The sequence below is a fragment of the Cornus florida genome, unplaced genomic scaffold, assembly GCF_030987335.1.
Source record: "Cornus florida cultivar Cherokee Brave unplaced genomic scaffold, ASM3098733v1 CherokeeBrave_3.0.0_Hap2_Chr11, whole genome shotgun sequence".
NCBI classification, from domain to species: Eukaryota; Viridiplantae; Streptophyta; class Magnoliopsida; order Cornales; family Cornaceae; genus Cornus; species Cornus florida.
In genome coordinates this window covers 115,499,900-115,527,552 of record NW_026775581.1, presented here as the reverse complement: position 1 = coordinate 115,527,552, position 27,653 = coordinate 115,499,900, and the positions used below count along the sequence as shown (strand labels likewise).

The following is a 27,653-nucleotide window of genomic DNA, read 5'->3' as shown; positions in this document are numbered from 1 at the left end:
GATCAGATCCGGGTTGCGCTGAATCCATCATCAACATATATATATATATATATATATATATATATATATATATTTCTGACCTGCATTCGCGGGCCCAAGAATCGCCATAGGCTTTAACATACAAAAAACTTGGTTGGAACCATGAGAGAGGATATGAAATCAAAATCGGCCCCTTTGGATCACAATGGAGACAAGAGACACTTTTTCAATTCCTTTCTCAATGGTATTATTTAACTGAAAACTCCCGTACCTTTTTAACCCCTTTAAATCCCTCCACTTTACCTTGTTTAAACTCATTTTAATTAATTTTTATATATGTATATATATATTAAACAAATTTAATTTCCACTCACTTTCAGTTTGAAAAGTGAAAAAATATCATTATATTAGTAGAAATAGCAACAAATCCCATTGTTTAGTAGGAAACTCTGCCCTTCTTCGAACCCTTTAAATTCATCTTTTTGCCTTGTTAAAACTCATTTTAATTATTATTTTGAGTATGCTTCCCTTGAATGATTAGTTAGAAGAAATCCACATTGAAAAATTAGGAAGCTTATTAGTGAGAGGAAATTGCATACCAACCTAACCCACTAGGCTAGCTAGCCATCTGCCATACCAAGGTTCCCAATTGGCATGGGAATTTCTTCTTTTATATATATATAGATATATATATGGAGTAGTGACAAGGACCGGACGGTCATTTTGCAATATCTACGTTGTTTATTCGTCTGCTACGCCGTCGTATCACCCTGCCAAACCTCTCGGTAACCGTAACCATTTTCCTTTCTTCTCTAGTCACTCCAGCTCTCTCCAAAATTGGAAAATCTGTGTCTATAAATTTGAGATCAGTCTCTCAAACGAAACACACACACTGGAACCACCTCAGATGGGAGACGTCAAGCGCAAAAGAGGACGAAAGCCCAAAAAACTAAAAGCTGAAACCCTAGATTGCCAAACCACCGCCACCAACGCCACCACGTCCAACGCCGCCATGGACGATGTCGTCTTCTCCGTCGGCAAGGTGGAGCTCATTGACGAACCCTCCTCCAACAACCTCCTCCGCCGCCGCCGTGGTCGTCCCCCCAAAACCTCCCAAAACGCAGAAAAACCCGACAAAACCCTTGTGGCCTCTCCCACGAGACGAATTGAGAACGGGAATGCCGTGGCGCATAATCTGGTTGCAGTGGCGGAGGGGCCTGTTGCTGCAGCGAGGTGGGAGAGTGCGGCGATGACGAAGATGGTGCCGTCGATGGATGCCGTGGTGAAGGTGTTTTGCGTGCACTCGGAGCCGAATTTCTCGCTGCCGTGGCAGAGGAAGAGGCAATACAGTTCGAGCAGTAGTGGGTTTGTCATTGGTGGGAAGAGGGTGTTGACGAATGCGCATTCGGTGGAGCACTTTACACAAGTCAAGTTGAAGAAACGTGGCTCTGATACTAAGTACTTGGCAAGGGTTCTTGCTATTGGCACTGAATGCGATATTGGTGAGAGCTTCAGTATCTGAAAAATTAATCCTTGCATTCACTCACCAGTCAATTTGAAAGTATCATTGTGCCAAATTCGTGTTATGCAAAGCATTATGCAATTTTTTATTTATTTATTTTTAATTGTGTGATTGTATCTTTATCTCAAATCTATATTATATGAAGGGACTGTTTGTAATGGTAATAATGTGGATTATGATCATGGCATTCTTGTTGTTAAGGTATATTTTGACTTTGCAGTGCTACAGCTGTGCTTACACTTAATGATGATGATTTTGGGAAGTTGGGTATATTGATTACATGGTCTTATTGTGATTTTTGAATGAGATAACTTGTTGAGAAACCTTAAGTATTGTCCATCGCAGTCATGCTTGAGTATTTTTGCTGAATCTGTGTTACATTGATAAGTGTTGATAATTGTATGTAAATTATGTTTGCTTATAAAAAATATACATGTATGTAGTTATGTGGATTGAAGTTATTTCTCATTTAATGTATATTTTGATGTATTTGTTGTTACAGCTATGCTTACTGTGGATAATGATGAATTCTGGGAAGGGATATCACCTTTGAAATTTGGGGATTTGCCTGCACTTCAAGATGCAGTGACAGTGGTTGGATACCCAATTGGGGGAGACACGATCTCTGTGACAAGTGGGGTTGTTTCACGCATAGAAATTCTATCATATGTTCATGGGTCTACTGAGCTTCTAGGGTTGCAGGTTGGCGGTTGTTCCATTTTTGTTCATCCATAATTGTCACTTCGACCATTATCCTGATGTCTGTTTTTAACATGGTTTGTTCTGCAGATAGATGCTGCTATAAACTCGGGAAATTCTGGTGGACCTGCCTTTAATGACAAAGGCAATTGTGTTGGTATTGCATTTCAGTCCCTTAAACATGAAGACGTGGAGAATATAGGTTATGTCATACCAACAACAGTCATCATGCACTTCATTCAAGATTATGAGAAAAATGGAGCATATACTGGTGGGTCTCATTTTAATTAACTTTCTTAATGATGAAATGTTTAGTTTACGAGTTACAACTTCTAATTATTTGGAATTTGGTTTTTTTTCAGTATTTTATGATATATTCTTTTGTGAATTGTGGTCTGTAGGGTTTAAAGTAGAATGAACCTATAACAGAGGAGCAAGAAAGAAGAAGATAATGGAGGAAAGGAACAGATGATCGTCAATTTATATAAATTTTACTTAACTACGCTTGAATGATAATGAAAAAACTCAATAGGACTTAACTATCCCTCTTAACATTTTTTCAAACTGGTGAACAGTTATCTGTCTTGCCTGTGATCTCATCTCAGCCAACTTAATTTTGGGAGCTCCTTTCTAAGGATGTCCTTAACAAATACTAACTAACATGCAAGGATTTAATTTTATCTGTTGGAATTTTTCCTTTGACGAAATGGCAGTTGTCTTCTCTATGTTTGTCTGATCATGTGTAAACAGGAATAAGGGACCAAAAATTGTCGCTTTATTCTTGCAATATATGCTAACTAGACCTTTTGCTTGCGATACTAGTTCTAAGCTCATATACATATACATACATGTATATGTGTGTATATATATATTTTTGATAAGTGTGTGTGTATATATATAATATATATATATATATCTTGCATGGTCGATCTAAACTTACTTTTTTTTTTTTTCCAAAACACTTTGGTGTGGTTCCAATTGCTTGCTTTATGCTCCAAGTAACATGATCACCCCCAACCATAAGATTGATAGCCCATCCTACCTGATTGACAATTTAAGTAATGCCAACAACTGTCGTAATGGTGACATTAGCGATGTAACGAACATGTGGTGTAGGTAGGGTTGTGGGATGTTAAGGGCTGTCCAAGCTTTGAATTTCTTCAACCTTGCCCAATTCCAAACTCCAAAGTTATTGACATGCTATTGAATCCCATAAATTTGGGTTTCTCATGAATTATGATGATTTTTTCTTTTGAATTTTTGAAGATGATTTAATATGGATAACAGTTAGTATATTTATTTTGAAGTTGCTTTCAGAAATAAAACTTACTATTGTTTTACCTTTTATTATTATTTTTCCCCACAAATGCACTTAAATAGGAAAACACGTCAAAGTTATTAAACAAAGCATGTTATATAGAATTTGTCTCAATGTTTTGGCATATAAGAATAGGATTTAGTTCTAACTTTTAACAATAGTTTCGTGGAGAATATGAGAAAATATTTTAGGTTAGACCCGTGATCTCTCTAGATGTAAATTGTAACAATAACTTCATGTCAGATTTAACCAATATGAAGTAAAAACAAGAGCATTACCACCGGGCAATTGGACAATGAGATATGGGCTCTCCCCCCTCCCCAATAAGAAAATAGCCCATAAAAATTTAAAACTTGCCGATTTGTGGAAAATTTTGATTCAAGAACTAAGCTTCAATCTTGTCTATTTAGAACTCTTGGAGGCTAGATCATAAACTGAGGATGGTCTTAGATAGAAGCATGAAATTTTGGATGAAAGAGGAATAAAAATTTTAGGCATATGATTCATTGCTGAAAGAGGCCATTATGGCATCGTCACAAAGGTTATGGTCCATTTTGGGCCATTATACATTGTAACCATTGTGATAATATTCTTCCCATTTTAATGGGGACATAGCTGGAATGTTACCCATTGTTAACGTTATGTAAGGTTATGGTCCATTTTGGACCATTATCCATTGTAACCATCGTGATAATATTCTCCCCATTATTAATGGGAACATAGCGGGAATGTTATCCGCTGTTACCGTTATGTAATGTTTGTTACACCCATTAAGGTCGTTATTTAAAACAATGCAGATTAGAGAATCCCTTCACTAGGACTATAATTCATACCTCTCTTCCTTGTGTGCTATTCGAAGTTGTTTTCTCTTGGGTGAGTGGATACTTTGTTCAGTAGCACTAAATGTATTGGAATAGGAATATTTGTGTTAAAGAAAGATAAAATAACAGTTTTACAAATCTCAACATCCGTTTTGATTTCACTCAGTTTATGAATTTGTTGTTTGTTTGGCATCCAACTTTTTGTACCATAATGTATGACTACTTTAATAAATTTTATAGAATTCACCTTGTAATTTTAGAGGTAAAAGCACTCTTCTATACCAAATGGGCAATTGCCCAACTGGTACAATCCCTCTTCCCCAAAGGGGAGGTCGGGCATTCGAGCCTCGGTGGAGGCATGGGTGTGTGTGTTTGCTTAACCTTCCAAAAAAAAAAAAGTGCACTCTTCTATTTAACCTATCTTACTTTAATTTTTTAGCATCATCTCTAGCTTTGTCTTTGTGGTTAATTGAGTTGAGGTAATTGAAATGCTTGCTTTTGTATCCTCTTCCTTGACCTTCACTACTTCTGCTAAACATATATGTCATATATTCAGTTTTTTAAACCTTCTTTATCTTAGAGCTTCTCTATACACCTCTTACTTAGTAATATCCTTGCTCTTTTTCATTAATTAAAATAACATCTCAGCAAATTGCATACACCTTAGAGTATCATCTAAATGTGTTTTGTCAGTTCATCAATAATTGACGCAAAATGATATGGCTCAATGTTGATATTTTATGTCAATCTAGAGTAATTGGTCTTGTTCTCCCACCTTTCCAACTATGATCACTGACTAATTGTACATGTCAATATATTCGTTTATGACCCTTTGTTTTCTAAAACAAATCATATTATACCTATAAGAATTCCGATTCCGCCATAGGCTTTTACATAATATCTATATAAAGATACTTTATTTTTCCTTCTTTCTCTTTTTGTGTCTTTCTGCTATCTTCTCAATATTTAAACGGTTTCCATTGTTGACCTCCCCGGTAAGAAAAGGGGTGGTTGGTGCTCTTTAGAGGAGAGATTTTTGGTAGGAGTGGGAGTTTGGAAATTCATCTAGGAGGAGTGGGATTAATTTTCAAAACACATTCAGTTCAGGGTGCGCAATGGCAGGAACATTTGTTTTGTGAGAATCAATGGTCCGGGGATTGGTCCTTAGCATGTGCATTTCTGAGACACTTCCAGATTGCAAGGAATTGGCATGTCTTGGCTTGAGGAAGGAGGGAGGGGGGAATGGATTGAGAAGGAGAGACTGAGCTTCGTACCCACAAGAAGCCAATCAGTTTGTTTTTGGAGTGTTAGAGCGCTACCCTTCTTCAGCAAATTGTGTGGCTAGGAGTGCAGAACCCATTTAATATTTGATTGTATAATCTTGCGCAAGAGGTGTATCTCTAGGATTTATACTTAATTTTCTTGTACCTTTGAGAAGCATGTAACATGCCATTCTATACATGATGTGTATAGATGATTTCCTTAAATCAAGCAATTGCTATACCCAACAGATCAAAGTGGCAGCTCAAGCAGAAAGCAAACTGCAGTTCAGATACTAGCATTGATGAGTTATGTCATTAGTACCATACACATAATCAGCTGCTGACAATTTGAAGCCTGGTCTAACGAAATGGGATAACCATGATTTTCTTATGCCAAAGCCATAATACATTGCATTTGTGGACCCATTTTTTTCTATAATCTTTAAAATATGAAATGGCTCCTGTAAAATTGACGCTGAATGTATAAAAAATTCTTCTAATACTTCCTCCGTCCCATATTAGTTGTCCATCTTTGAGTTTTAGCTTTGTCAGGGGACATGCTATTCATGCATTGTCCCATTTTTGAATTACTAAATCTTCCTTTTTACTTTAAATATATACAATGCCAAGTTGGGAGATTTTTGAAAAGTTAAGAAGGTAATTATGGAAAGATGGTATTTATTTTGTTTGACTTTCAAAGTGGACAACTAATTTGGGACATCCTAAAAAGGAAAAGTGGACTACTAATATGGGGCAGAGGTATTAATGTTTTTCGGGACCAACTGATGATTTCAAAGATAGAGAATACTGTGAAGAAATTATCAAATTTATGCTGACAGAACTACTTAAAAATAATCATCATGCTCAAGAAAGAATTCTGAAGCAGGATATGGCCTTCTCATATTAGGGCTTATGTTGTCATCTGTTATGTCAGTGTCTGGTGATTCTTGTATCGGTGGGAATTAGAGTGGTAACTGGTAAATCCCAATGAGTAGTAATGATCACCTTGTAATCTGAGTGTTCGGGAACCAATTTGAAGTCGTGCTGTTTGGTTCATGGGGCCTGAAGGAACAGAATTTGACAGAAAGAAGAAACGGATATGGGTTCAAGGATTTTATATCCTATATAGATGAAGTACTTGAGTACATAAATACCCGTGATTGAAGTGCAAAATTTCTGATAGGGTCAAACTATCATTCCCTACATGTTTCACATATGTTCCTAATTACTTTAGGGTGTTTTGGAGCATATGGTTTATTCTTTTGACAGAATCACATTTCTAGAGTTATCACATTACTCTATGGTTTATCAGCTGTTCGAATATAGTTATTAGTTTAAAGCCTGAAATTGTAGTTCCATTTTTAGAAGGAAAAAATTGGTGGCTAAATTGTTATTATTATATTTAATCTGCTAGGATTCCCAATACTCGGGGTTGAGTGGCAGAAGATGGAGAATGCTGATTTGCGTCTGGCAATGGAGATGAAACCTGATCAGAAGGGTGTTCGTATCAGAAGAATTGATCCTACTGCTCTAGAATCTAAGGTTTTGATGCCAAATGATATCATCCTCAGTTTTGATGGGGTCGATATTGCTAATGATGGAACGGGTAAGTGTCCTTTCTCCCCAAGCCCAAAATTTTCTTGATTTTATCTTTTACCTCTATTAAAGTACCCTTTGTCTTGTTTTCTTCTTCTTCTTCTTTGTTTTGTTTTGTTTTTGTTTTCTGTTTTGTTTAGTTTGTGTGTGTTGGGCTTCTTCTTCTTTGTTTTGTTTTTGTTTTCTGTTTTGTTTATTTTGTGTGTGTTGTTTATTTTGTGTGTGTGTTCTCCTTCTTCTTTTTCTTCTTTGTTTTGTTTTTGTTTTCTGTTCTGTTTATTTTGTGTGTGTTGGGCTTCTTCTTCTTCTTCTTCTTCTTCTTTGTTTTGTTTTGTTTTTGTTTTCTGTTTTGTTTATTTTGTGTGTGTGTTGGGTGTGTTATATATAATTCAGAGTTCAGGCTCACACTTGTATGCCTTTTTGCTCTTGCTTCTAAGTAAATTTAGTTTGTCCAGTTAAACTTGTATTTCCTGCAGCATGGTAGTTTCACTCATTATTTCAATCACTTCTTTTAAGGGATATGTTTTCTTTGTAAAGTCCCACCAAATTATATCCCTTGGTACTCTATCATATGCATTCTCTAAGTCTATGAATACAATGTGCAAATCTTTTTGCTTGCTTCTAAATCTGCTATTAATTTTCTATTTAAATCAATGGCCTCTATGGTAGATCTCCCTAACATTAATCCAAATTGGTCATCGGACACTGTGTATTCATTTCTCAGTCTTTGTTCTATAACCCTTTCCTATAATTTCATTGTATGAGTCATTAATTAAATTCCTCGATAATCACCACAATTTTGAATGTCCCCTTTATTTGTATAAATTGCTTATATAGTAGTTTTTCTCCACTCATTTTGTATCATTCCTTCTTTTAGAATTTTATCGATTAAATTTGTTAGTCATTTAATTCATACTTCCATTAAAGTTCTCCATATTTGGATTGGTGTATTATCTGGTCCTACTGCTTTATTTTTACCCATCTGTTTAAGTGCATCATCTGTCTCCCTATTATTTATCGTATTTATTAATTCTATTTTAGGTTCATTCCTTGTGATTACTTCTTTAGAATATTCTTCATTAATAGTTGTTGAAAGTATATTTTTCATATATCTAATGTGCAGTTTCTTTAACTAATAGCTTTTGATTTATGTCCCTAATGGCATCTAATTTGATTCATATATCTAGTGGCTACTTATCTCTACTTAAATAACATGAAATGTTTAATATGCCCTATAATATTACCTAAAATGACCAAACTACCCTCCATCAATATACACATGATACATTTTTTTTTTCCTGATCATCGCCGCCGATCATCAACGCCTTTCTCTGTCAAATCAATTTCACTCCTAACCACGACACCATAAGAAACATTTTCTTATGATTTGAATCTCTTGGTCAACCACAACACCACCCACCATCTCCTAACCCTTCTCTCTCTCTCTCTCCACACACCACCGCAATCACAACCCACCATTGAAACAAGCTTCGCACCACCGCCCAACCCTTCTCTCTCTTTCACCACCACTTCACGGCCCCACTACCGCCACTCCACAAACCCCATCACCACCACTTCACCCCTACCAATGGGTATTCTTGCATTATATATATATAAATTTGTCTCACTGTTACAATCCCACAACAAAGAGAACAAGGAGGAAACAAGGCCGGCGGGAGGCGGCGAGCTCGGATCATAGCAGGGGCGATGCAACTGGTCGACGAGAATGAACAGATCGCGTTCCCCACACGCACCACCACTCTGTCCAGACGAACCTGCGCGTAGATCTAACGCATATCCACGTGCCCATTCACCTACGCGTCATGCGTCTGCCGGCGCTGCTTTTCCGGTCTGTCGGCTCTCTTTTCTTCATAATCGGCATCATCAACAACTGAAATCATTGATGGAGAAATCCAAAACCCCAATTTCTGTTCAATTTGGGGGTGATGTGGTTGTGATTGTGCACCAAACCTGTCCCTCGCGGGAAACCACTGACGATCATCAACGCCGCCACTGGCTGTTTATATATAGAGAGAGATCTGTATGTGTGTGTGGCTTTGTGTGGTCGTGGAGAGCCGGAGAAGACGGTGGTTGATGGTGGTGGTGGCCGGAGGAAATGGAGTAAAAGAGGGGGAATACATATATGTATATGTTGTGTATGTGTGGTAAAATGTTTTTATTTTTTTTATTTCCTTAAAATTATTTATAAAGGTTAAAATGGTCATTTTAGGGATCAATTCAAAAGTTAAAGGGTAATAAGGTACTTTTAGAGGTGTTGGGGGTGTGAGTTTTCAATTTTGCAAACCTGGGGGCACTTGGATCACACTCACCCCAAGTTGTAGATGGGTGTCTTCAAAATTTTTTCATTTTGTATTACTTGTTGTGCTTAATCACTCTGTCTTGCTTTAGTCTCTCTGAATGTACTTTGCTACATTTCTAATATAATGTCATTTTTATCATAAGTTAATTACATTGTCATCCCAATTCCATTACTTTTCTTGTAACAGTTTTTCTCTAATGCTATCCTTGGAGTTCATTCCATCTTATTTGTTGATGTCCTCTTATTACCTTTTGGTTCTTGAAACTTTTATTGACAGGTCTACTGTTAATAACTAATGTTGATTTGTTAGCATTTCTCTAAGAATTACCTTACCATCTTTACACTTGGTCCATTCCCTTTGTCTATATAAAATATAATTGATTTGTGTTTTGTTTATTCCACTATTAAATGTTTTTTTTTTGATAAGTTATTCCACTCTTAAATGTTATTACATGTTCTTCTTCTTCTTTCTCTCTCTCTCTTGGTATTTATTTATTTTTTTAAATGTATCTGCTATAACTAAATCATTTGCTTTTGCGAATTCTAAGAGTGTTTTCCTTCATTTCTTTCACCAAAACCATATCATCAGCTGTTTGTAAACTCCAACATGATCATTGAAGTCACTTCCAATAAATACTTTCATGGCTTGGCATATTTTGTATTATTTCATCTAGTGATTTCCAAATATCCTCTACGTGTTTTATCTAATGCTCCTTGTGGTGCATAGGCACTTATTATTTTTAACACTATAGTATCTAATACTATTTTAATAGTTATTAATCTATCTTCTATTTACTAACTCTACAACTTTTTTCTCATGTAATTGTTTTCTACTATACCTACCCCATTTCTACCATTATCTTTATCACAATAAAAAAAGCCTGTATCTTCTCTGATCTCTCTAGCCTTTTCTCCTCTCTGTATTTATTTTCTTGTAGACAAACTATGTTGATGTTTCTTCTTTTCAATGTGTCCATAAGTTCATTACAATTGCCAGTTAATAATGTCCTTATTTTATATAAAATACACTATGAAACTTGAAATACCTTCAGCTATCTAATATCAGCGTAACCCTCTTCTAACCTAATCATGGAGGTTGCAAGATGCTGTTAGGACAAGAGTGTGCGGAGGACTTAATTAAAGCTAAACAAATAAATAACTTTATTAAATTAGAAATAAATAAAAAAATCACAATGGAGTAAATTAGCTGGTGGACTATGCAGCTTTACAGTTGATATGATGAAATAGTTTACTGGACGCTCTATAACATTGTAAACCATTGCATGTTTTGGATTTATATTTTTAAAGACTATCCTAAAGGTGTCTGTTTATTAATAAACTACAGGGTTAATTGCAGAAAGCCCCCTCGAATTATTCTCTCTCTCAAGAAACCCCCATACTATTCTCTCTCTCAAGAAACCCCCCTGTAACTAAATTGGTGTGTGACAGTCACGTGAGTCGTGACCTAGGCATAAATTTTAAATGACAATTTGCCTTATTACAGTTATTATGTTTAATGATTTTTAACCCCCAAACTGTATCGGACCTCTTCGTTCGTTCACAAACCCGAACCAAACGAAATCCCCAGCAGCCTTGTTCTCTCTCTCTCTCTCTCTCTTCATCTCTATCTCTATCTCTATCTCTATCTCTATCAATTTTAACCTAAATTGAAGGATAACTGAAAGAGGAAAAGTAAAAAAGCATAACCAAATTTTGCATTATTCAGCTTTCTTTCTGTATTCCTCTCTATCTCTATCTATCAATTTTCTAGAGGTTGGTGTTTGGAGAGTGATTGATCAAAAGAACAGTGCATAAAAACCGCAGAGCTTGTGGTCTGAAATCGAATCGCCGTCCACTGTGAATTGTTAAAATGAAAGATTGATAAATTAGGGTTTAAATTGGTCAATTTCTAGGGTTTCAATATTGATCTTGACGACGAATTGGAGCAGAAATTACTGATTCACTCCTCACTTTTCAATTTGTATATGCACAATCAAATCGACCAATTTCTAGGGTTTCAATTTGCAGAGGTCAATGGTGAAGCCTTTTCAGTTTGTATGATTAGAGAGAAACTTTTGAGAGAGAGAGAGAAAGAGAGAGAGAGAGAGAGGAGTGCTTGTGAAAGAGAGATGATGGCGGCAGAGACAGTGGTAGTGGTGCTGACGGGGAGAGAGAGTGATGGTGACTGTTGACGGATAGACATGGCTGCCGAAGGGAAGAAGAATCTTATATATATATATATATGTATATAACTATATATACATAATCTGTAATATGGAATTGTATATATATAAAGCCTCTCTGCATGCGGAGGTAAGGCTGTGTACATCTGACCCTCCCCAGAGCCCGCAATGGCGAGAGTCTCGTGCACTGGGTTTGCCCTTTTTTTTTTTTTTTATTAGTTTATTTTTAACTTACCCACCTAGTTGGTTGTCACTCTCTCATTAGACAATATTTGTCTATGTCAGCAAGATTACAGGTTACATTAGACAATATTTGTCCATATCAGTAATTTTAAATTCCTGTTAACAGCTGTTAGACTCCTTGCCCTTAAGTGTGGATTTTCGTTAGTTCAGGGGGCAGTTTGTAGTTGAGAGGGGTTAGTTGGAAACGAGTGATAGTTCAGGGGAGTTCTATCATCTATGCAATTAATCCTAAACTATAGGTCTTCCTTATTCTATCAAACTTTCACCAGTTAATCAGTTGTTCACCCAGAATACAGCACCATCTCAAGATATTTGGTGAAAGCAGTTTTTATTTCTCCCTAACAAATCAGTGTTTTCTAATGTATTTTTCTTTTTTCTTTTTTTACAGTCATGAATTATTATATTACTTTTTGTTGCCATGTACGTGGTTATTGATACTATTGTGTCACATAATATCGGCTGTTTCAGGTTGCAATTGAAGTATGTTTTGTGATATGATAAAAGCACTGTTCAACAGTCAAAATAGTAATTTGAGACAATCTTTTCTTTAATGTGCTTTGGATTATAAAACTAGGTTGGAAGCTGCCTATACCTTAGAATGTTTGGTGATGCATGTATGCTGGCAGATGCTGTAGTATTTTGGGATGATCTCTCGGACTTGGGTGGCTGGATGATCACAAAGTTGGATCTTCTTCCTCTACGTTGTAGTTGATGTGCTATTTTTTGACGTAGTTTAATGTCCATATTTGAAGTAATATATAAACTTTCTGCCACTCGTGTCTAACAAAATCCTTATGTTGGAACCTTAACACATACCAATATTATGTTATTGTACCATAAAGCATGGCTTTTCTAAATTTACAATCAGAACCTAAAATTGGAATACTTTCCGTTTTCAGTGGTTGTCCTCCTGATTTTTTTCTTTTCTTTTTCTTTCATTCTTTCCTTTTTATTTATTTATTTTTGGATGGCTTAAGTAGTGGTCCTCTTATAACATATTTAAGGATTTAAATTCTTTGTCAATTCAAGTAAGAGGCTACTGGAGCTTGGGTTCTTCATGGACAAGCTCTACAAATAAGTGATCTTGCCTCAATTCTTCTTACGATTAAGCTGTCACAGCCCAAGTTTGAGCTGATCTTGAAAAATTTACGTGCTCCAAACCAGGATTGAGGTTGCCTTGGATATAAATATTTGCATACTTCTTGTTTTTATGTGGTACGTGTCTATGATCTTGTTATATTTATAAATTTCTCCTAATAATTCAATTACAAAATTTGGAGACATGCCTTTATTTGAATGGAATGGGAAAATATAATTCATGTGGTCAACCCCATTTGTTTGGGATAAAGGCTTTGAAAAATTATCTTAATAATAACATGTGAAGAGCAATGTAAATTCAACAATTGTTGTAAAACATTTATACTGTTCTTTTAAGTTCAATAAACAATTTTGAACATAGTATTTTATCTTTATGTTTTGGAGTTTATCATTGCTTTTGATAAAATATTCAATGCTTACGAGGAAAAGCAGGTTCATGGTTACAGCTGTGGCTTGCCTTGAAGTTTTGAATCTGGCACTCATAAATGAAAATCTCTTTTTAAGTTTTCTCTTTGTTACTTTATTATGCATTTTGGTTCTGTTATGCTTCTAGTGACTGGATTAATGCTCTGGTGTTCTTGCAGTTCCTTTTAGGCATGGAGAGCGAATTGGTTTTAGTTACCTCATCTCTCAAAAATACACTGGAGACAATGCCGTGATTAAAGTTCTTCGCAATTCTGAAGCACTCATATTTGACATTAAACTTGCGACTCACAGAAGGCTCATTCCGGCACACAACAAGGGCAGACCTCCCTCGTATTACATTATTGCAGGACTTGTTTTTGGAACTGTTTCTGTTCCATATCTCCGTTCTGAGGTTTGTGTTTCTCTTTGAAATACTTGTGCATGTGTTTGCATGCATGTGTGCCAGTACAGTAATTTTAATCCTCAACTCAACTCAACTCAATGCGGTTTAACTCAACAAAACATTAATCCCTACTACAGGCATCAGATATTTAAAAGATCTTTGCTTTTTCTTATATATTTTATATTACTTTTTATGTTGCCCAGTAATCTTGTGTTTTTATTTCCATTAAACTTCATCTTGATATTTGATAAAGATTGTAAGTCCAGTTTGACCATGAAATACCATTCTCTTCAATGTTCATACTTGATATTATAAATTGATATTGGTTGTTCTAGTTGATCCTAATTGCCTTACTTGTGTAATTGGTAGAAAATTCCTTTGTACTTATAGTGACCGGATACTGATTAGAACTGTGCATGTTTTGCATGGCAGTATGCACTGAGTTAACAGGTGTAGGTGCCTACCGTTCGGACGAGCAAAATTGACCTATTTTTTTGTCAACTTAATTAGATATTTAGATATTTCCTATTTATGTAAATGTCACATTCTTATCTTTGAAACTTCTTCAGGGCCTCATATAATCCCCAAAACAGCAGTTGTCGTAATTAACCATGTGGACATGGCCCAAATTGCTTCACTAGCAACACAGAAATCATGGCCGATTATATGTTTAAAGTTATTGGTAAAATTTATTTTTAGTTTCCCAATTGAGAAATACATTTCATAATTTTCATACTTCACTTTGACGGTAGCAATGATCTTTATCTTGGGTATTGAGAACTATCTAATTTTAATTGGAAGTTTGCAATCACCTGGGCTACTTATTAAAAAAATAAAAAATCACCTGGGCCACAATTAAAAAAAATTCTGGTTGAGAATGATGATCAGGGAGTAATTGCTTCAATTTTAGGGAGCACAGTGGATATCATGGTGTTTTGAAAAGATCTGCAGAGCTACTTTAGACTCTAATATAAATTTCTTTTAGAGGTGATCTAATCTCTGTTTGGGACATGAATATATTAATTTGAATGAAATTCTTGATTTATTATCACGACTGCTCTAATGCAAAGTAAGAGTTGAATCTCTGGTTGCACCCTTGTCCATGTGAAGCGAAGTAAGAGTCTTTTATTGAGAAACATCCATCATAAATTACTCAAGTTACCTTTTCTCTTGGGTATTTTGATGGACAGACTTGGAGATGTTAATTGATCTATTTTAGGATTTCTTTTTCGGTGGCATCTATCATGAAATCATTTGTGATCAAACTTGATGACCTTTTTAGATAAAATTAGTTTAGTTAAAGTGAAATAAAATCTTTGGAAGGTCGACTTCACAATAGCTGACCTGCTTGCAAGTAACCAAAATGATTTAGGAAGCGAAATTCAAGTTTAAGTATAAAGTTTGATCATAACTTGAACCACAGGTTGGACAACTCCTGGCTTGTTGGTTTGGCAGGGCTTGTGAAGAACGAACAATTGTTGACTTTCTGAGTCTAAAATGTAAAGACTCCTAGGACTCCAACTGATTCTTGTTTAAAATACACTATGATTAAAAGATTCATAGGATTTACATTTTATATCCGCAACTTGAATATGTATATTGATTTTTTTTTCATGGAAGAGGTTGGTTGATGAAAGTGGAGATTTGCTTTTGGGCATTGTCTCCTAATCATATACTGGGGAAAAAAATGCATAGTTTAAAAAAAAAAGAAAGTTAGACTCAGTTCTATGCATTAGACATTTTGGTAATCTATGGATCATGTTTAATTGAATGTTTATTATTTCTAGTTGGTGATATCCGTCTGTAAATTGCTTGTGTCTGTACTTGGGCTATGCGGCCCATGCCATACCCTTTTATTGTTTCTAAGAATATGTTATGGAGTCATTACCTAGCATGGTGCCCGTTAATCGGGAGTGCTGGGAGGTCCAGACTAGATACAGACCTAATCTTTGGCATTATTTGCATGGAGCGGCTGCTATCGATTCGGACCTACATTCTCATGCTTGACAGTCCAAGTACTTTGTTAGTACACCAACAAATAGCCCTTTGTTTCTAGGAGTTTGTTATATAATAGAATTTGCCTTTAAATTCATGCTATCAATTAGTGTATCATTGAAGAATTGGTAATTAATTACAATTTTTTTAATGATGAGTTTTTAGTGATTTGTCATTAGAACATTGTCTCAACTATTTTTTGCACCTCCTCTGCAGTATGGTAAGGATTATGAATATGAAGCTCCAGTCAAGCTTTTAGACAAACTTCTGCACGAAATGCCACAATTACCAGATGAGCAGCTTGTAGTGGTTTCTCAGGTTCTTCCTCTTGCTTCTCTCATGCTAAGTACCTCTAATGTTATAACAGAGGTGGTGTGCCAATCTCCCCCCCCCCCCCCCCAAAAAAAATAAAAGTAGTTGTTGTGCCAATTCTATATTCATAGTTCTTTTTAATTTATAATAGGTGCTTGCGGCCGACATCAACATTGGATATGAAGATATTGTCAACACTCAGGTTCGGAATGGATGCAAGTGCTTGCGCTGTTGATAACTAAATTTGATGAGTCTGGCTGTTGCTGAATGTCTTTTTTCCATTTTGGGCAGGTTCATGCTTTTAATGGTAAGCCTGTGAAGAATCTGAAAAGCTTGGCCAGTATGGTGGCGAGCTGCGATGATGAGTTTTTGAAATTTGATTTAGAATACCAACAGGTTCTCTCTCTCTCTCTCTCTAGTGTGTGTCTGTGGTGTGTGGAATACTCAATTGAGATTGCCCCTTGATATACTTGTGTTTTTCTTATGCAGATCGTGGTCCTTAAGACAGAGACTGCCAAAGCAGCAACTCTAGACATCCTGACAACGTATGGCATACCTTCAGTCATGTCTGATGATCTCAAGACATGATATCAGATGATCGCCGTGGCATTAGTTTTCCATTTTGACCTCCCAGTGGCCCCAATTTTGATTTTTTAGCCTCTTGGAGTTCACATTGGGTGCACTGACCTTTTCATTGAAGTTACTCAACATCCATAAGGAAGAGTTATTATTTGGTAGGTATGCTTGCTAGCTACTTGTTGGTAGTTTTTAGATATCATTTGTTGACTTGGTGCTGTGAATGTGGAGTAGATCATTTAAGGCCAGTTGAATGCATCCCGCTTGGTTCTATATATATACTCCACTTGGAAGGAGTCTTCGAGAGGATTGATCTAATTATGATGATTTTCTGCTTGGGAGCATCCTGCTTCTTTATTTATTTTTCTGCCTTAATCTATTGGGCCGTATTGAGGATACACAAGTCTTGCTTATAATTTATGTTTATTACAAATTCAACAGTTCATGTTCAGGAAATTGATAAACTTTCAGTTTGCAATGTCCATATGTGTACCATGGGTTCTGGCATAGAATATTGTGGGGGTATATAGCGGTTAACTGAGCTAGGAGGGGAATGTAGTTCAATTTGGAGTGGGTAGCATATCTTCCGCGGAAAGTATTGTACACTGAAGGGATTATCATTTTGGTTTGTGGCCTGCTATTTTGTACCTCTTTGAAAGTTGGCCTGGCTGAGTGATGAGCAAAGATGGTTATCTATATAGGCCATGGAGTTTGGGGGCCACTGAAATGCCAGAATTCAAAAAGATTCATAGGTATGGAGGGTTGCAGGAGTCTGTTCTTGCACCCTTGGATTTTATGGCTTTTTATCCCTTTTTGAGGCAGCTTCATTAAGAATGTATGCATGACTGGGAATTGATTTAGTATTTCCGCTAATTAATAGTGTCTTTTTTCTTTTTATTTTTTATTTTTTATTTTTTATGTTTGCTTTTGCTTTTAAATCTTTCCCTTCCAAGGTTCCACCCAGGAATTACTAATACAAATTTGAGTAATGCTGGACATCATGATTTTTTTTTTTTTGAGATAGCTATAATTTTATTTTTTACTTTTAATCGTGGACCCAATCATAAATTTGTAAATTGAAACAATAGTTCATCAATGGAGGTGCCATAATGTTTCATTTGATTTCATAAAGTGGACCCTTCATTTATTGAATTCTTGGAGTGAGTAAAAGACACATACATGTAAAATTTGGTGGAACACTAATTTCAACTAGTTTCTCTTTATTTCATATGTCTAAGCTCATCACCTCAACTTATTTGTGTATTTAAATTCAGACAACTAATATAGATTATAGGGTCAGAGTTTAGGCTTGGCTGCTGGTTAGTTTTGGATTAATTGGAACCTCTTTAAAATAATAATAATAACTTTTCTTCATACTAAAAATGTGATTTTATTAATTTTTATTTTCTTATAATCAACTCATCAGCAAGACAATTTTGGACTTCGAATATTTGAGACACACTCAATTGTTGTCCGTAAATCACACATTACAAAAGTTGATTGTTTTATGCATGTAAGTGACTTCGCAGGAGAGAGGTGTCTATATCATCCACGGAATGGATACTCTTTTTGTCTTCTTTGGATTGTGACCACATCACTCCATAAAATCCCACAACAATTACAATTGCTCCAATTACACTGTCAAAAGAAAACAAATTTATATAATAAGATTATTATTGTAGCAATTTAGGAAAAGTCATTTAGTTGATAAAATGATTTTGATAGCTTCTCTAAATAGGACAAGTAAGTAATCATGAAACTTTTCAATTCCCTTCCAATTCCACTAGACCAAACTCTCATCATTGGGGGGTCTGTATCTCTCTAGTCAACTATATATATATATATAGAGAGGGAGAGGGAGAGAGAGAGAGAGAGGTTACCTTCCAACATGAAGTGTGTCACCAAGGAAGACAACACCCATTAAGGCAGCAATAGCAATGCCGAGGGGCTTGAACATGGCCACAAACACAGGACCTTTCTTATTTATGCACCATGTTTGTGTGCAAAATGTCACTACACCTCCAAAAACAGCCTACAAAATAGAGAGGCATCAATTTGGTGAAGGTTAGAAAACTTGAGAAAACTTGATTATTCCAATTCCCAAACAGAGTTGCAAAGCATTTGGGTGTGTGCTTAACTGAGTACATGATAGAAACGAGCTCAATGTCAGGCTTCAGTTTCCAAGTATTTGGGTGACCTTTCTCTGCAACTAAAGCAACTACTGTGCATTGAATGGTCCCAAACAAGCAGTAGAATGCCACTATGGTCATCTCCGATGGGTACCCTTTTAGAATTGCTGCCTTCAAATTCGGTATGAAGTATCATCAGCTTCATCCTCACAAAAAGAATGTTAATTTTTACATGTGTGTGTTTGTGTGTGTGTTTTTATATAGAATGTTACCTGAGAAGTGTTCCATATTGAAACAGATAAGCTAGCAATTGCAAGAAAAAGGCCTCCAACAATCCAACTATTTGGAGTTGCTAACATGGTGGAGAAAGATGGGTGTGACAAGAGAGAGTTTTTTGAGGATTGAATCGACAAAGAAGCGATAGGAGGACCCTTGTACAGAGTTACAATCAATGCTCCTGAGATTGAAACCAAAGTTCCCATGATTTTTATCTGGCTGCTTGACCTTCTCAAATCTAAATTTTCCATCCTATAAGAATCAAAGAAAAGATGGAGAGAACAAATTCTGTATATATCAGTTCATTTTCTCAATTTATTTGTTTCAATTGGTGAATTCACCTCAATAAGAAACACTCTTTATCTTTTTCAGGTGCCTTATTGGTAAGATTACATCTGAGAAAGTCACTTAATCTCGTTTGGAATCAGTTTGGAATCACTGAATCAGCGCCTTGAAATTGGAATTAGAATTGAAGAAAATTCAGTTTAAATTTGAAACTAAATTTTCTTCGATTAAGACTCCGTGTTCCCAAACATAGCAGCATTAGGTTATTATTAATTTTTTTTTTTAATTGTCGTTGACAACAATATGTCCAGTCCCCATACCCTCAATTATTGAAAGGCTCTCTCTCTATATTTATATTATCCATCTATCAAATCATGTAGAAGAAAAAGAGGGCAAAACCTGAAGATAACAGCAAGCAAGAAAGTGAAAGCTGGTATCAAATTGCTCATGGCAGAAGCAAGGGTGGGAGAGCTGTAGTCTACACCAGTGAACACACAATTCTGCATCACAGTAATTCTGTGTGTATATATATATATATATAGCAAACAACAAATACCAATTAATTCATATTGTTAAGGGAAAAAAAGCCCCAAATTCTATTTAATCAAATGAAACTGTTATGATGCAACTACAACATACCCAATAAGGCTGAGGAGGAAGAATTTACAGAGGAGAGAGAAGGTGAGTGGAGGTCTATTTTTTCTGCAAAAAAGAAAAATTAGAGAAAAGAAAACATGGGATTTGTTGTAAATATGTAGAAGATGATATATATATAAATATATATATATATAGAGAGAGACCTTTGGATGATGAATGATAAAGGGAGGAGGATGAGAGTGGCAAGGGCATTTGAGTAGGCTACAAAGACAAAGTGGCTCATCCCTCTGGACATGGCTGCTTTGCTCAGTGTGGTTAAGCCAACATCAAGGCACTCCACTATCACCATCGCTGCAAATGGCAAAACTCCCACCAAACAGGACATCACCTCCATTCTCTCTCTCTCTCTCTCTCTCTCTATCCTGTGCTTGATCGAAAACAAAACCAAAAAAAAAGAAAGAGAGAAAAAAAGTTGATGATCTAAACGAGCAGATATTTCTACTACCAATACAAACGCAACAACAAATTAAAAAAAAAAAAAAATGAAATAGAAATAGTGTGTGAATAGATAAATAAAATATATATAGTATAATATATACAAAATTAATTTTTGGCCTTTTTTATCTAAATTATTACAAATGTGATCATTAATTTAAAGCATAGAGTTTGAATGCTTTTTATTTATTTATTTTTTTTGTCTGAAACTTCATATTACTTTTTATTAATTCAGAATATGATTTAAAATATCATTGAAACCCGTGATTTTTTTTTTTTTTGAATTGAAGTTTTAGATGTCATAAAACTTTCAGGAAAAATAAAATATTGAAAAATTCATATAAAGTGGGAATTTTTGTAGTTTAATCAGAATACAGTTAGCACGTTTGTGTCATTATTTAATACTAGAAACTCCAATCACATAGTTTAAAGGCATGCCGTGGTAACCTCTGAAGCACGGCTAATATTAATTTAGGCAATATCGTGTGAATTGATCTCAACCATTCCTTAGTACTCACACAATTTTTGTTAATGTAGCCATTAATGTTTTCTCCTACTTCCATCACTTGTTAATGTTTTCTCCTACTTCCTATCATTTTATAATGTTTGGCAAGCGTTTTATTCTTACTATTTTTGTTTTTGTCGAGTGCAGTAATAGTGAATAATAGAAAAGAGATGTGTTGGTAAAAATTGTCTTGTTTTGCACAGAGACGTTTCGTGAATAGTGGTCAAAGATCGAAACACCAAAATTTGATATTTTTGTATGTTTCGGCATTATAACGTTTGGTACTATAGAGATAAACAATAATTTTGTTTTTTGAAAACTCTTAAATGACATTTTTAAACCAACCATTATATTTTTTAAACTTACAACACTTTTATACTAAATATATTTTTATGTTTACTTTAAAAAATCTTATAACAAATAAATATTACAAAACATGGCTTTTAATAACTATTCAAAACACTCCATAACTTTTTTTGTTTTGGATTCCTATTCCATTTTCTTTTGTTACAATGAGCAGCAGGCCAAGACCGCCATGTTTTCCAAACCAATTAAGTTTGGGCTCAATTCTTACCAATACAAATAACAAAAAGAGCAAAGATCGTTTGTTGGTACAAAGGGTTTGGGCCAGAAATAGTCGGGCTTCTCATTCCGGCTCAACTTGTGGGAAAAGGGCTCTTGTATTTCAGTACTTGTTACTAAACTTAGACCTAGATTGGAATTTAGATCTAATTTTTCATTTTATTTTTATTTATTTTTTTTCCCTCTTTTTCAGTTGAAGTGATAATGAGTTTGATTTTTTTTTTTTTTTTTTTTTCACAAACTATTGAAAGGGAATTCGGATACGGGGCACATCTGTTTGGAAAGTCAAACGCTTTACTAATTAGGCCACTGAATAATTCCAGATAATAAGGTTGGATTGACTTGTACGAGAATAGTCAATTTTGTAAATAAAAAGCTAAGTTAGATTTGTCGATAGCATTTCCTTTCAATAACAGGATCGAAATTGTTGAAATAAAATATTTGTAAGACTTGTTATCACGAATGTTATGGTACCTTTATTGAATTGTATAGGTGTACAAGAGATCAGATGAAAAATGGAATAATAGGAGTTGAAAAGTGAAATGAATGAAGTATGGAAAATAAAATTTAGATTTATTTTTGAAGCAGATTTGTCTAATTTATAGGTTTTTATTCTCATTTGATATACTAGATAGGAGTTTGACTACATCAAAAGAAAATCGATCCCAAACGAGCCAAGTATTATTACTCACGAAATATACGACAACTTGCTTCTTCCTTCCACTGTTTATTCTTAAATATTTTGGAACTTCATATTACATGATTTTTTTAATTAAACCCAATTTTAGATTGTTGACATGTCTTGTAAGGGCATAAATGTATCTTGGTTGATAGTCTTCATGCACTAAGAGCTTGGGTTTGTGATTTGTGTTTTATGTGTTGTCGAGTTCAATTAATTTTTTTTGATTCTAGAGTGAGTGATCTATTGGGAGACGAACATCAAATCCAAAATTTTCAGTAGAGGCGGACACACCACTCTAGCCCTTGGCAGTCACAGCTGTTAAGCCTCAAAACTACAAATTTACCATTGTAAATTCAGCCAATTAGCTTTATAAACATCATTTGATTGCTTCTTACTCAAACCAACTAATTTTTTCACTAAGCTGGGCATTGTCCATTTACAATGGACCGTGTCCCAAACTTCGTAGTCGTGTTTATGTTCTTTCTCATCTTCGCAATCACACATGCAGAAAAAGAAGAAGTGAAGCAGGCACTAGTAACATTCATGGGGAAACTCTCTCCTCAGAACGTGCAAAGGGACGCGAATTGGGGTTGGAATGTGACCTCAGACCCCTGCATTGACAAATGGCGCGGCGTGGGCTGTGACAATGGCTTACAGACAGTGAAGAAGATAGCTCTTGATGGCTACAATTTCACCGGAGTTCTTGATGCCGGTTCTCTCTGCGTGACAACATCCCTTGCTGTCCTTAGCTTGAGTGACAACAATATCAGCGGAGAGATACCAACACAGATAGCAAATTGCAACGACTTGGGTCACTTGTATCTTGGCGGGAATCACTTCTCGGGAAACCTTCCCGCCTCTCTCTCCCAGCTTCGCAACTTGAAGAGGCTGGACGTGTCGAATAATGACTTGTTTGGTGAGTTGCCTGATCTGCGTACAATTTCAGGATTGCTATCATTTTTAGCTCAAAATAATCAGCTCAGTGGAGAAATACCAAAATTTGATTTCTCTGAACTGATGCAATTCAATGTCTCATACAACAATTTAAGTGGTCCAATTCCGGATGTGAATGGCCATTTTGGTGCAAGCAGCTTTATGGGTAATCCTGGATTATGTGGCGAACCATTGCCAAACCCATGTCCAATGCCTCCACCGGCTAAAATATCGAGAGGGCTCTCTTACTTGGTACCAAACTAGTAGCTAGCATGCAGCTAGATTCGAATTCAGATTCTTTGTTTTGAATTTCAGATTTAGTTTGTGGTTTTTTTTTTTTTTTTTTTTTTTTTTTTTTTTTTTTTTTAAAATTTACTTATAAAGTGCTTGGATTGAGTTTGACGACACAGATTCAAGTATGAGAACAGTCGTATTGCAAGTTAGATAGAATCTGGATCCTCTCGTGCGCCGTTCCTTTATATTGCTTATGCAATACTTTACATCACTTAAGAAACAATTACATTTTGTTGCACTACGATTCAAAATACTCCTTGGATACCTTGCAAGAACAGGATTTGAAAGAAAAATATTTGCATGAGTATATTATTTTTGCTCGTAAATAGTGAAAGTTATCGAGCGATTTTGACAATGGTACGTATTTTTGAGAAATTATAAAAGAGCAGTATTATCAGATGAAAATGGAATGACTGGTTAAGAAGTAAAATGGATTACATATATGACATATTTTATTTCATTTTTTTCTTCTCAAGAAATTCACATATCTATTTGCTCATAATTTAAATACTCAAATTTCATTTTGAGTACGGTCTTTAGTTCTTCGTTCAACTATATTATTCCAAGTATTTTGGTACTTCATATTATATCTTTTAATATAAATCCAATTTTGTATTGTTGATATGGCCTGTAAGGGTACTAAAAATGTACCTTAGTTCTTGATCACATTTAGAGCTTGGATAATTTGTAATATATACTGTTTTCATAGTCTTGTGATGATTTTTGTGATTTGTCTTTTATTTGTTGTCTAGTCCATTTATTTTTTTCTGATTATAGAGTGATTGATCTACTGGGAGACAACATCAAATCCAAAATGCCGAAATGGCTTTGTAGTTTTTAGATATATAATTTAATAAGAATTCTGTACATGAAGTTGGAGGAAATTTCAATGAAACGCCACGTTCAATTCAACATAAAATAGTTTAAAATCTTAAATGGTTTTCATAAAAATAATTGAATGAAAAAAATGTCATTTTTGTCATATCAATTCGGTATTTTGTTTGAAATATTGATTTTTTTTTTTTTTTAAAGAGAAAATTACACTTACAAGGAGTCCTAAATAATAGAGTGATTAATTTTTAAATTTTATTTTTCACTTTGATAGAGTTATAAATAATAATTACATATACATAGAAAATTATTTTTTAGGTCTAAAATACCCTCCAAGTCTCTTTCTCCAACGTACTAAATTATTCTTCTTAAACTAAATAATTCATTTCATTCAAGAAATTCAGGAAAATAAGGAACCACTCTAGAATACAGTATACTTATTTTTACTGTAACGACCCAAATCCTTATGGATCCGGATCATTAAACGGATCCTTACCCGAGCCAAAATCATCCGAGGGTAAAACGGTATTTTCACATAAAATTTAAATAACAAGGTCCAAAAGGGCAAAATGGTAATTTGTTACAATTCAATAAATTGAGACTCAAGGGTACAACGGTCATTAACTTGTGTCACATAGTAAATAAAATAAGGTTCGGGGCAATATAGTCCTTTTGGGGATTAAAATATAATTATGACATTTTAGTGGGTCAAAAAAAATAATTACATGTAATTTCACTTAGTGCCAAAGTGTAATATAAGAACTTAAATAGTAATTACATATGTACGTAAACTGGTCGACATATATGCATCAAACGTCGACTGGTTTGGGTTATGAACAGTGGTGATAGCCGCTGCCGAGATAGCGGTCGACGTGTGGGAAGTTACATGTCAACTGGTTTGGAACGTGTACAACATTACCACATGGTAAAGATACCGGTTGACGTATGGGGAGCCACACGTCGACTGGTTCACGTAATTCGGTCGACGTATAAGATTTTTACGTCGACTGGTTTGAGTCATTCACGTTTAAAAGCCCACTGTCAGGATACCGGTCGACGTATGGAAAGTTACACGTCGACTGGTTCATGCAACTCGGTCGACGTATGGCGTTTACGTCGACTGGTTTGGGTTATCCTCACCCACTATCCAAACACCTATGCCACTACACTCACATACATAAACTAAAATACATTTTAACATTTAATTGCAATAATAACCACCCCTTGATAACGTAATTTACAACACGTTATATGATATACGAATTAACATGATACGAATTTAATTACATTACCCAAATGGCCATATACATGATAAATCCAAATAATTCAAATATTGCAAAATAATACATTTTGTGTCATGCACTCTACAAGAATAGTTCAAGTCCCACAAAATACATTCAAAAATGCCTTTAAGTTCCCTTAGCTCTGTGGTGGATTATCATCCTCCAATTCCTTACCATGACCTAAAAAATATAATATATAGTGGGGTGAGCAAATTGCTCAGTAGGTGGCGCCTAAGACGCACCTCATGAGACCCCGTGAATCTAAAACAAAGAATAGACCAATAGGAGTTGGGGTCATACAACATAGGTGAGAATACAATATGGTTATCATTCTTAACACAAATAATAAGATGCAATGGAGATGCAATGCATGCCGATGTCGCTCACCCTTTTTACAATCAGAATCATCGCTTTCAAACTGTTAATGTAACCCCATTTGGTGACTCCGCAACGCTGAGAGAAGGATTGGCTACTGTCCCTGACCTCTGGTGACTCTGCAGCATCATTATAGGGCCTAGATAGCTCAACCACGCTAGGGCAATCTCCCTAGTTCCCTTAGGTTACATTAACCTACCGGCCCGTTGGTGACTCTGCAACGACCGGGTTTTATCAAAACACTTTCATCAATACATTCTTTCCCAAAACTCCCTATTTTCATTTCAAAAACAGTTTCTTCCCTTTATGCAACCCAATGGTGTATATGTATGTTTCATGATCTCAATACTATGAAAATGAGGAATTTGACACCACACAAGTAAGCATGTTCTCATACTTTTAATATTTAAACATACTTTTAATATTTAAACAATAATGAATTATCACAAAATACAATAGGGCATGCATTCATACACCATTTATAGCATGTGAACAATACAATAGGCATAAAACTCATCATATAAGCATGCTTCTCATATAGCACAATCAAGACATGTCTTCACATATTCACATATATACAACCAAGATAATTTAGGCTACAATTAATACAAATAAGCATGTTATAACACAATTCATGTAGATTAACTCACAAAGGTGCATGAATAATGTGAATTAGGAAACCCCTACCTCTTAAAATGTGAAAACCCTCAAAATGGGTCATGATTTTCAGGCTCTCTAGGCTGCACAAAGACTGAAATTGTTGGTACCCATGCGTAGAGCTCGTCGTGCTCTCCGTTTTGCAGTAAACAGCACTCCAAAATACCAAGTGTTGAAGAAGTTATCAAGCCTCAAAGATTGGAGCCAAAACAAAAGGAAAATGAAATGGAAATGGAAGGGAGGAAGAGAGCTACGGGAGAATGAGAGTTGAGAGACCAAAAATGTGGTCTCAAGACAAGGGATGGGTTAGTGGTGGGTCTCGCCACTATCTCATTTTCTTTTTGTTTTAATTTTTACACTACATACACACACAAGTGCACCATATGCAAATACTACTTAATCCACTTAATTTAAAATGTACACAATGCAAATGGACCCAACCACAATCTCGTACACATAACGTGAAAAGACGAAAATGCCCTTGGGGCGACAAAATTCCGGAAAAAAAAAAAAAAAAAATGGTGAAAATCGGAAACGTCACATTTACGCTCGCCATGTTGTAAATTTCTGAATTCATTTTTCTCAATTCTTAGTAATACATTAAGAATTGGTCGAACGCCAAACACATTATTTCAGTATTTTATTTTTGTTCATGTGTTAATTTCATAACTTCAACTAAACATATTATGGTTACAGGGGAAAGTACTAATTAAACATTTTTTGGTTAATAAGTTTCAATCAATGACATTATTCTTGTTTTTATTGCTGTTGATTTACTTGACCTTTAAACAGTTCAGCCATTAGCGAATGCCCACTAATGTACTACTAACTAATTCCTTCCCTCAAGACAATATAACCAACTGTTTATATTGTGGTCGCATCCAAATAATTTCTGATTAGTTTCTTGGCCAAACAAAGTTGCTGCAACAGAATTTACACCAGAAGACTAGAAAAGTTTTATAGATATTATTTGGATAAGCACATTAATTTGTTAACT

General features: G+C 35.2%; 3 protein-coding genes across 3 annotated transcripts; 2 read left to right on the top strand and 1 right to left on the bottom strand.

Annotated features, from left to right (window-relative positions):
- Nucleotides 1–751: 751 nt before the first annotated feature.
- Nucleotides 752–17,629, top strand: LOC132285931 (protease Do-like 9). Its single transcript, XM_059788168.1, has 9 exons — nucleotides 752–1,481; nucleotides 2,004–2,203; nucleotides 2,291–2,471; nucleotides 7,016–7,207; nucleotides 13,626–13,858; nucleotides 16,061–16,162; nucleotides 16,308–16,358; nucleotides 16,448–16,552; nucleotides 16,646–17,629. The coding sequence occupies exons 1-9, from the start codon at nucleotides 887–889 to the stop codon at nucleotides 16,742–16,744; spliced, it is 1,758 nt and encodes a 585-aa protein (XP_059644151.1). The 5' UTR covers nucleotides 752–886; the 3' UTR covers nucleotides 16,745–17,629.
- Nucleotides 17,630–17,736: 107 nt separating this feature from the next.
- On the bottom strand, nucleotides 17,737–20,499 carry LOC132285932 (WAT1-related protein At5g40240-like). The gene is made up of 7 exons (XM_059788169.1): nucleotides 20,223–20,499; nucleotides 20,062–20,124; nucleotides 19,822–19,938; nucleotides 19,134–19,389; nucleotides 18,871–19,032; nucleotides 18,613–18,764; nucleotides 17,737–18,370 (listed from the first exon to the last, which is right to left on the bottom strand). Exons 1-7 carry the CDS (start codon nucleotides 20,411–20,413, stop codon nucleotides 18,238–18,240), a joined length of 1,074 nt encoding a protein of 357 aa, XP_059644152.1. The 5' UTR covers nucleotides 20,414–20,499; the 3' UTR covers nucleotides 17,737–18,237.
- A 2,225-nt stretch (nucleotides 20,500–22,724) lies between these two features.
- Nucleotides 22,725–23,517, top strand: LOC132281917 (probable inactive receptor kinase At2g26730). Its single transcript, XM_059783569.1, has one exon. It carries the CDS (start codon nucleotides 22,725–22,727, stop codon nucleotides 23,478–23,480), a length of 756 nt encoding a protein of 251 aa, XP_059639552.1. The 3' UTR covers nucleotides 23,481–23,517.
- Nucleotides 23,518–27,653: the final 4,136 nt, after the last annotated feature.

Excerpts from the sequence above, each read along its gene's own strand:
- LOC132285931 (XM_059788168.1), top strand. The coding sequence starts at position 887 with ATGGGAGACGTCAAGCGCAAAAGAGGACGAAAGCCCAAAAAACTAAAA. Across the intron at positions 16,163-16,307 it reads AGCTTGTAGTGGTTTCTCAG|GTGCTTGCGGCCGACATCAA; the intron begins GTTCTTCCTCTT and ends AATTTATAATAG. Across the intron at positions 16,359-16,447 it reads AAGATATTGTCAACACTCAG|GTTCATGCTTTTAATGGTAA; the intron begins GTTCGGAATGGA and ends CATTTTGGGCAG.
- LOC132285932 (XM_059788169.1), bottom strand. The coding sequence starts at position 20,413 with ATGGAGGTGATGTCCTGTTTGGTGGGAGTTTTGCCATTTGCAGCGATG. Across the intron at positions 19,390-19,821 it reads TTGCTTGCTGTTATCTTCAG|GATGGAAAATTTAGATTTGA; the intron begins GTTTTGCCCTCT and ends TGATTCTTATAG. Across the intron at positions 18,371-18,612 it reads GACACACTTCATGTTGGAAG|TGTAATTGGAGCAATTGTAA; the intron begins GTAACCTCTCTC and ends TTCTTTTGACAG.
- LOC132281917 (XM_059783569.1), top strand. The coding sequence starts at position 22,725 with ATGGACCGTGTCCCAAACTTCGTAGTCGTGTTTATGTTCTTTCTCATC.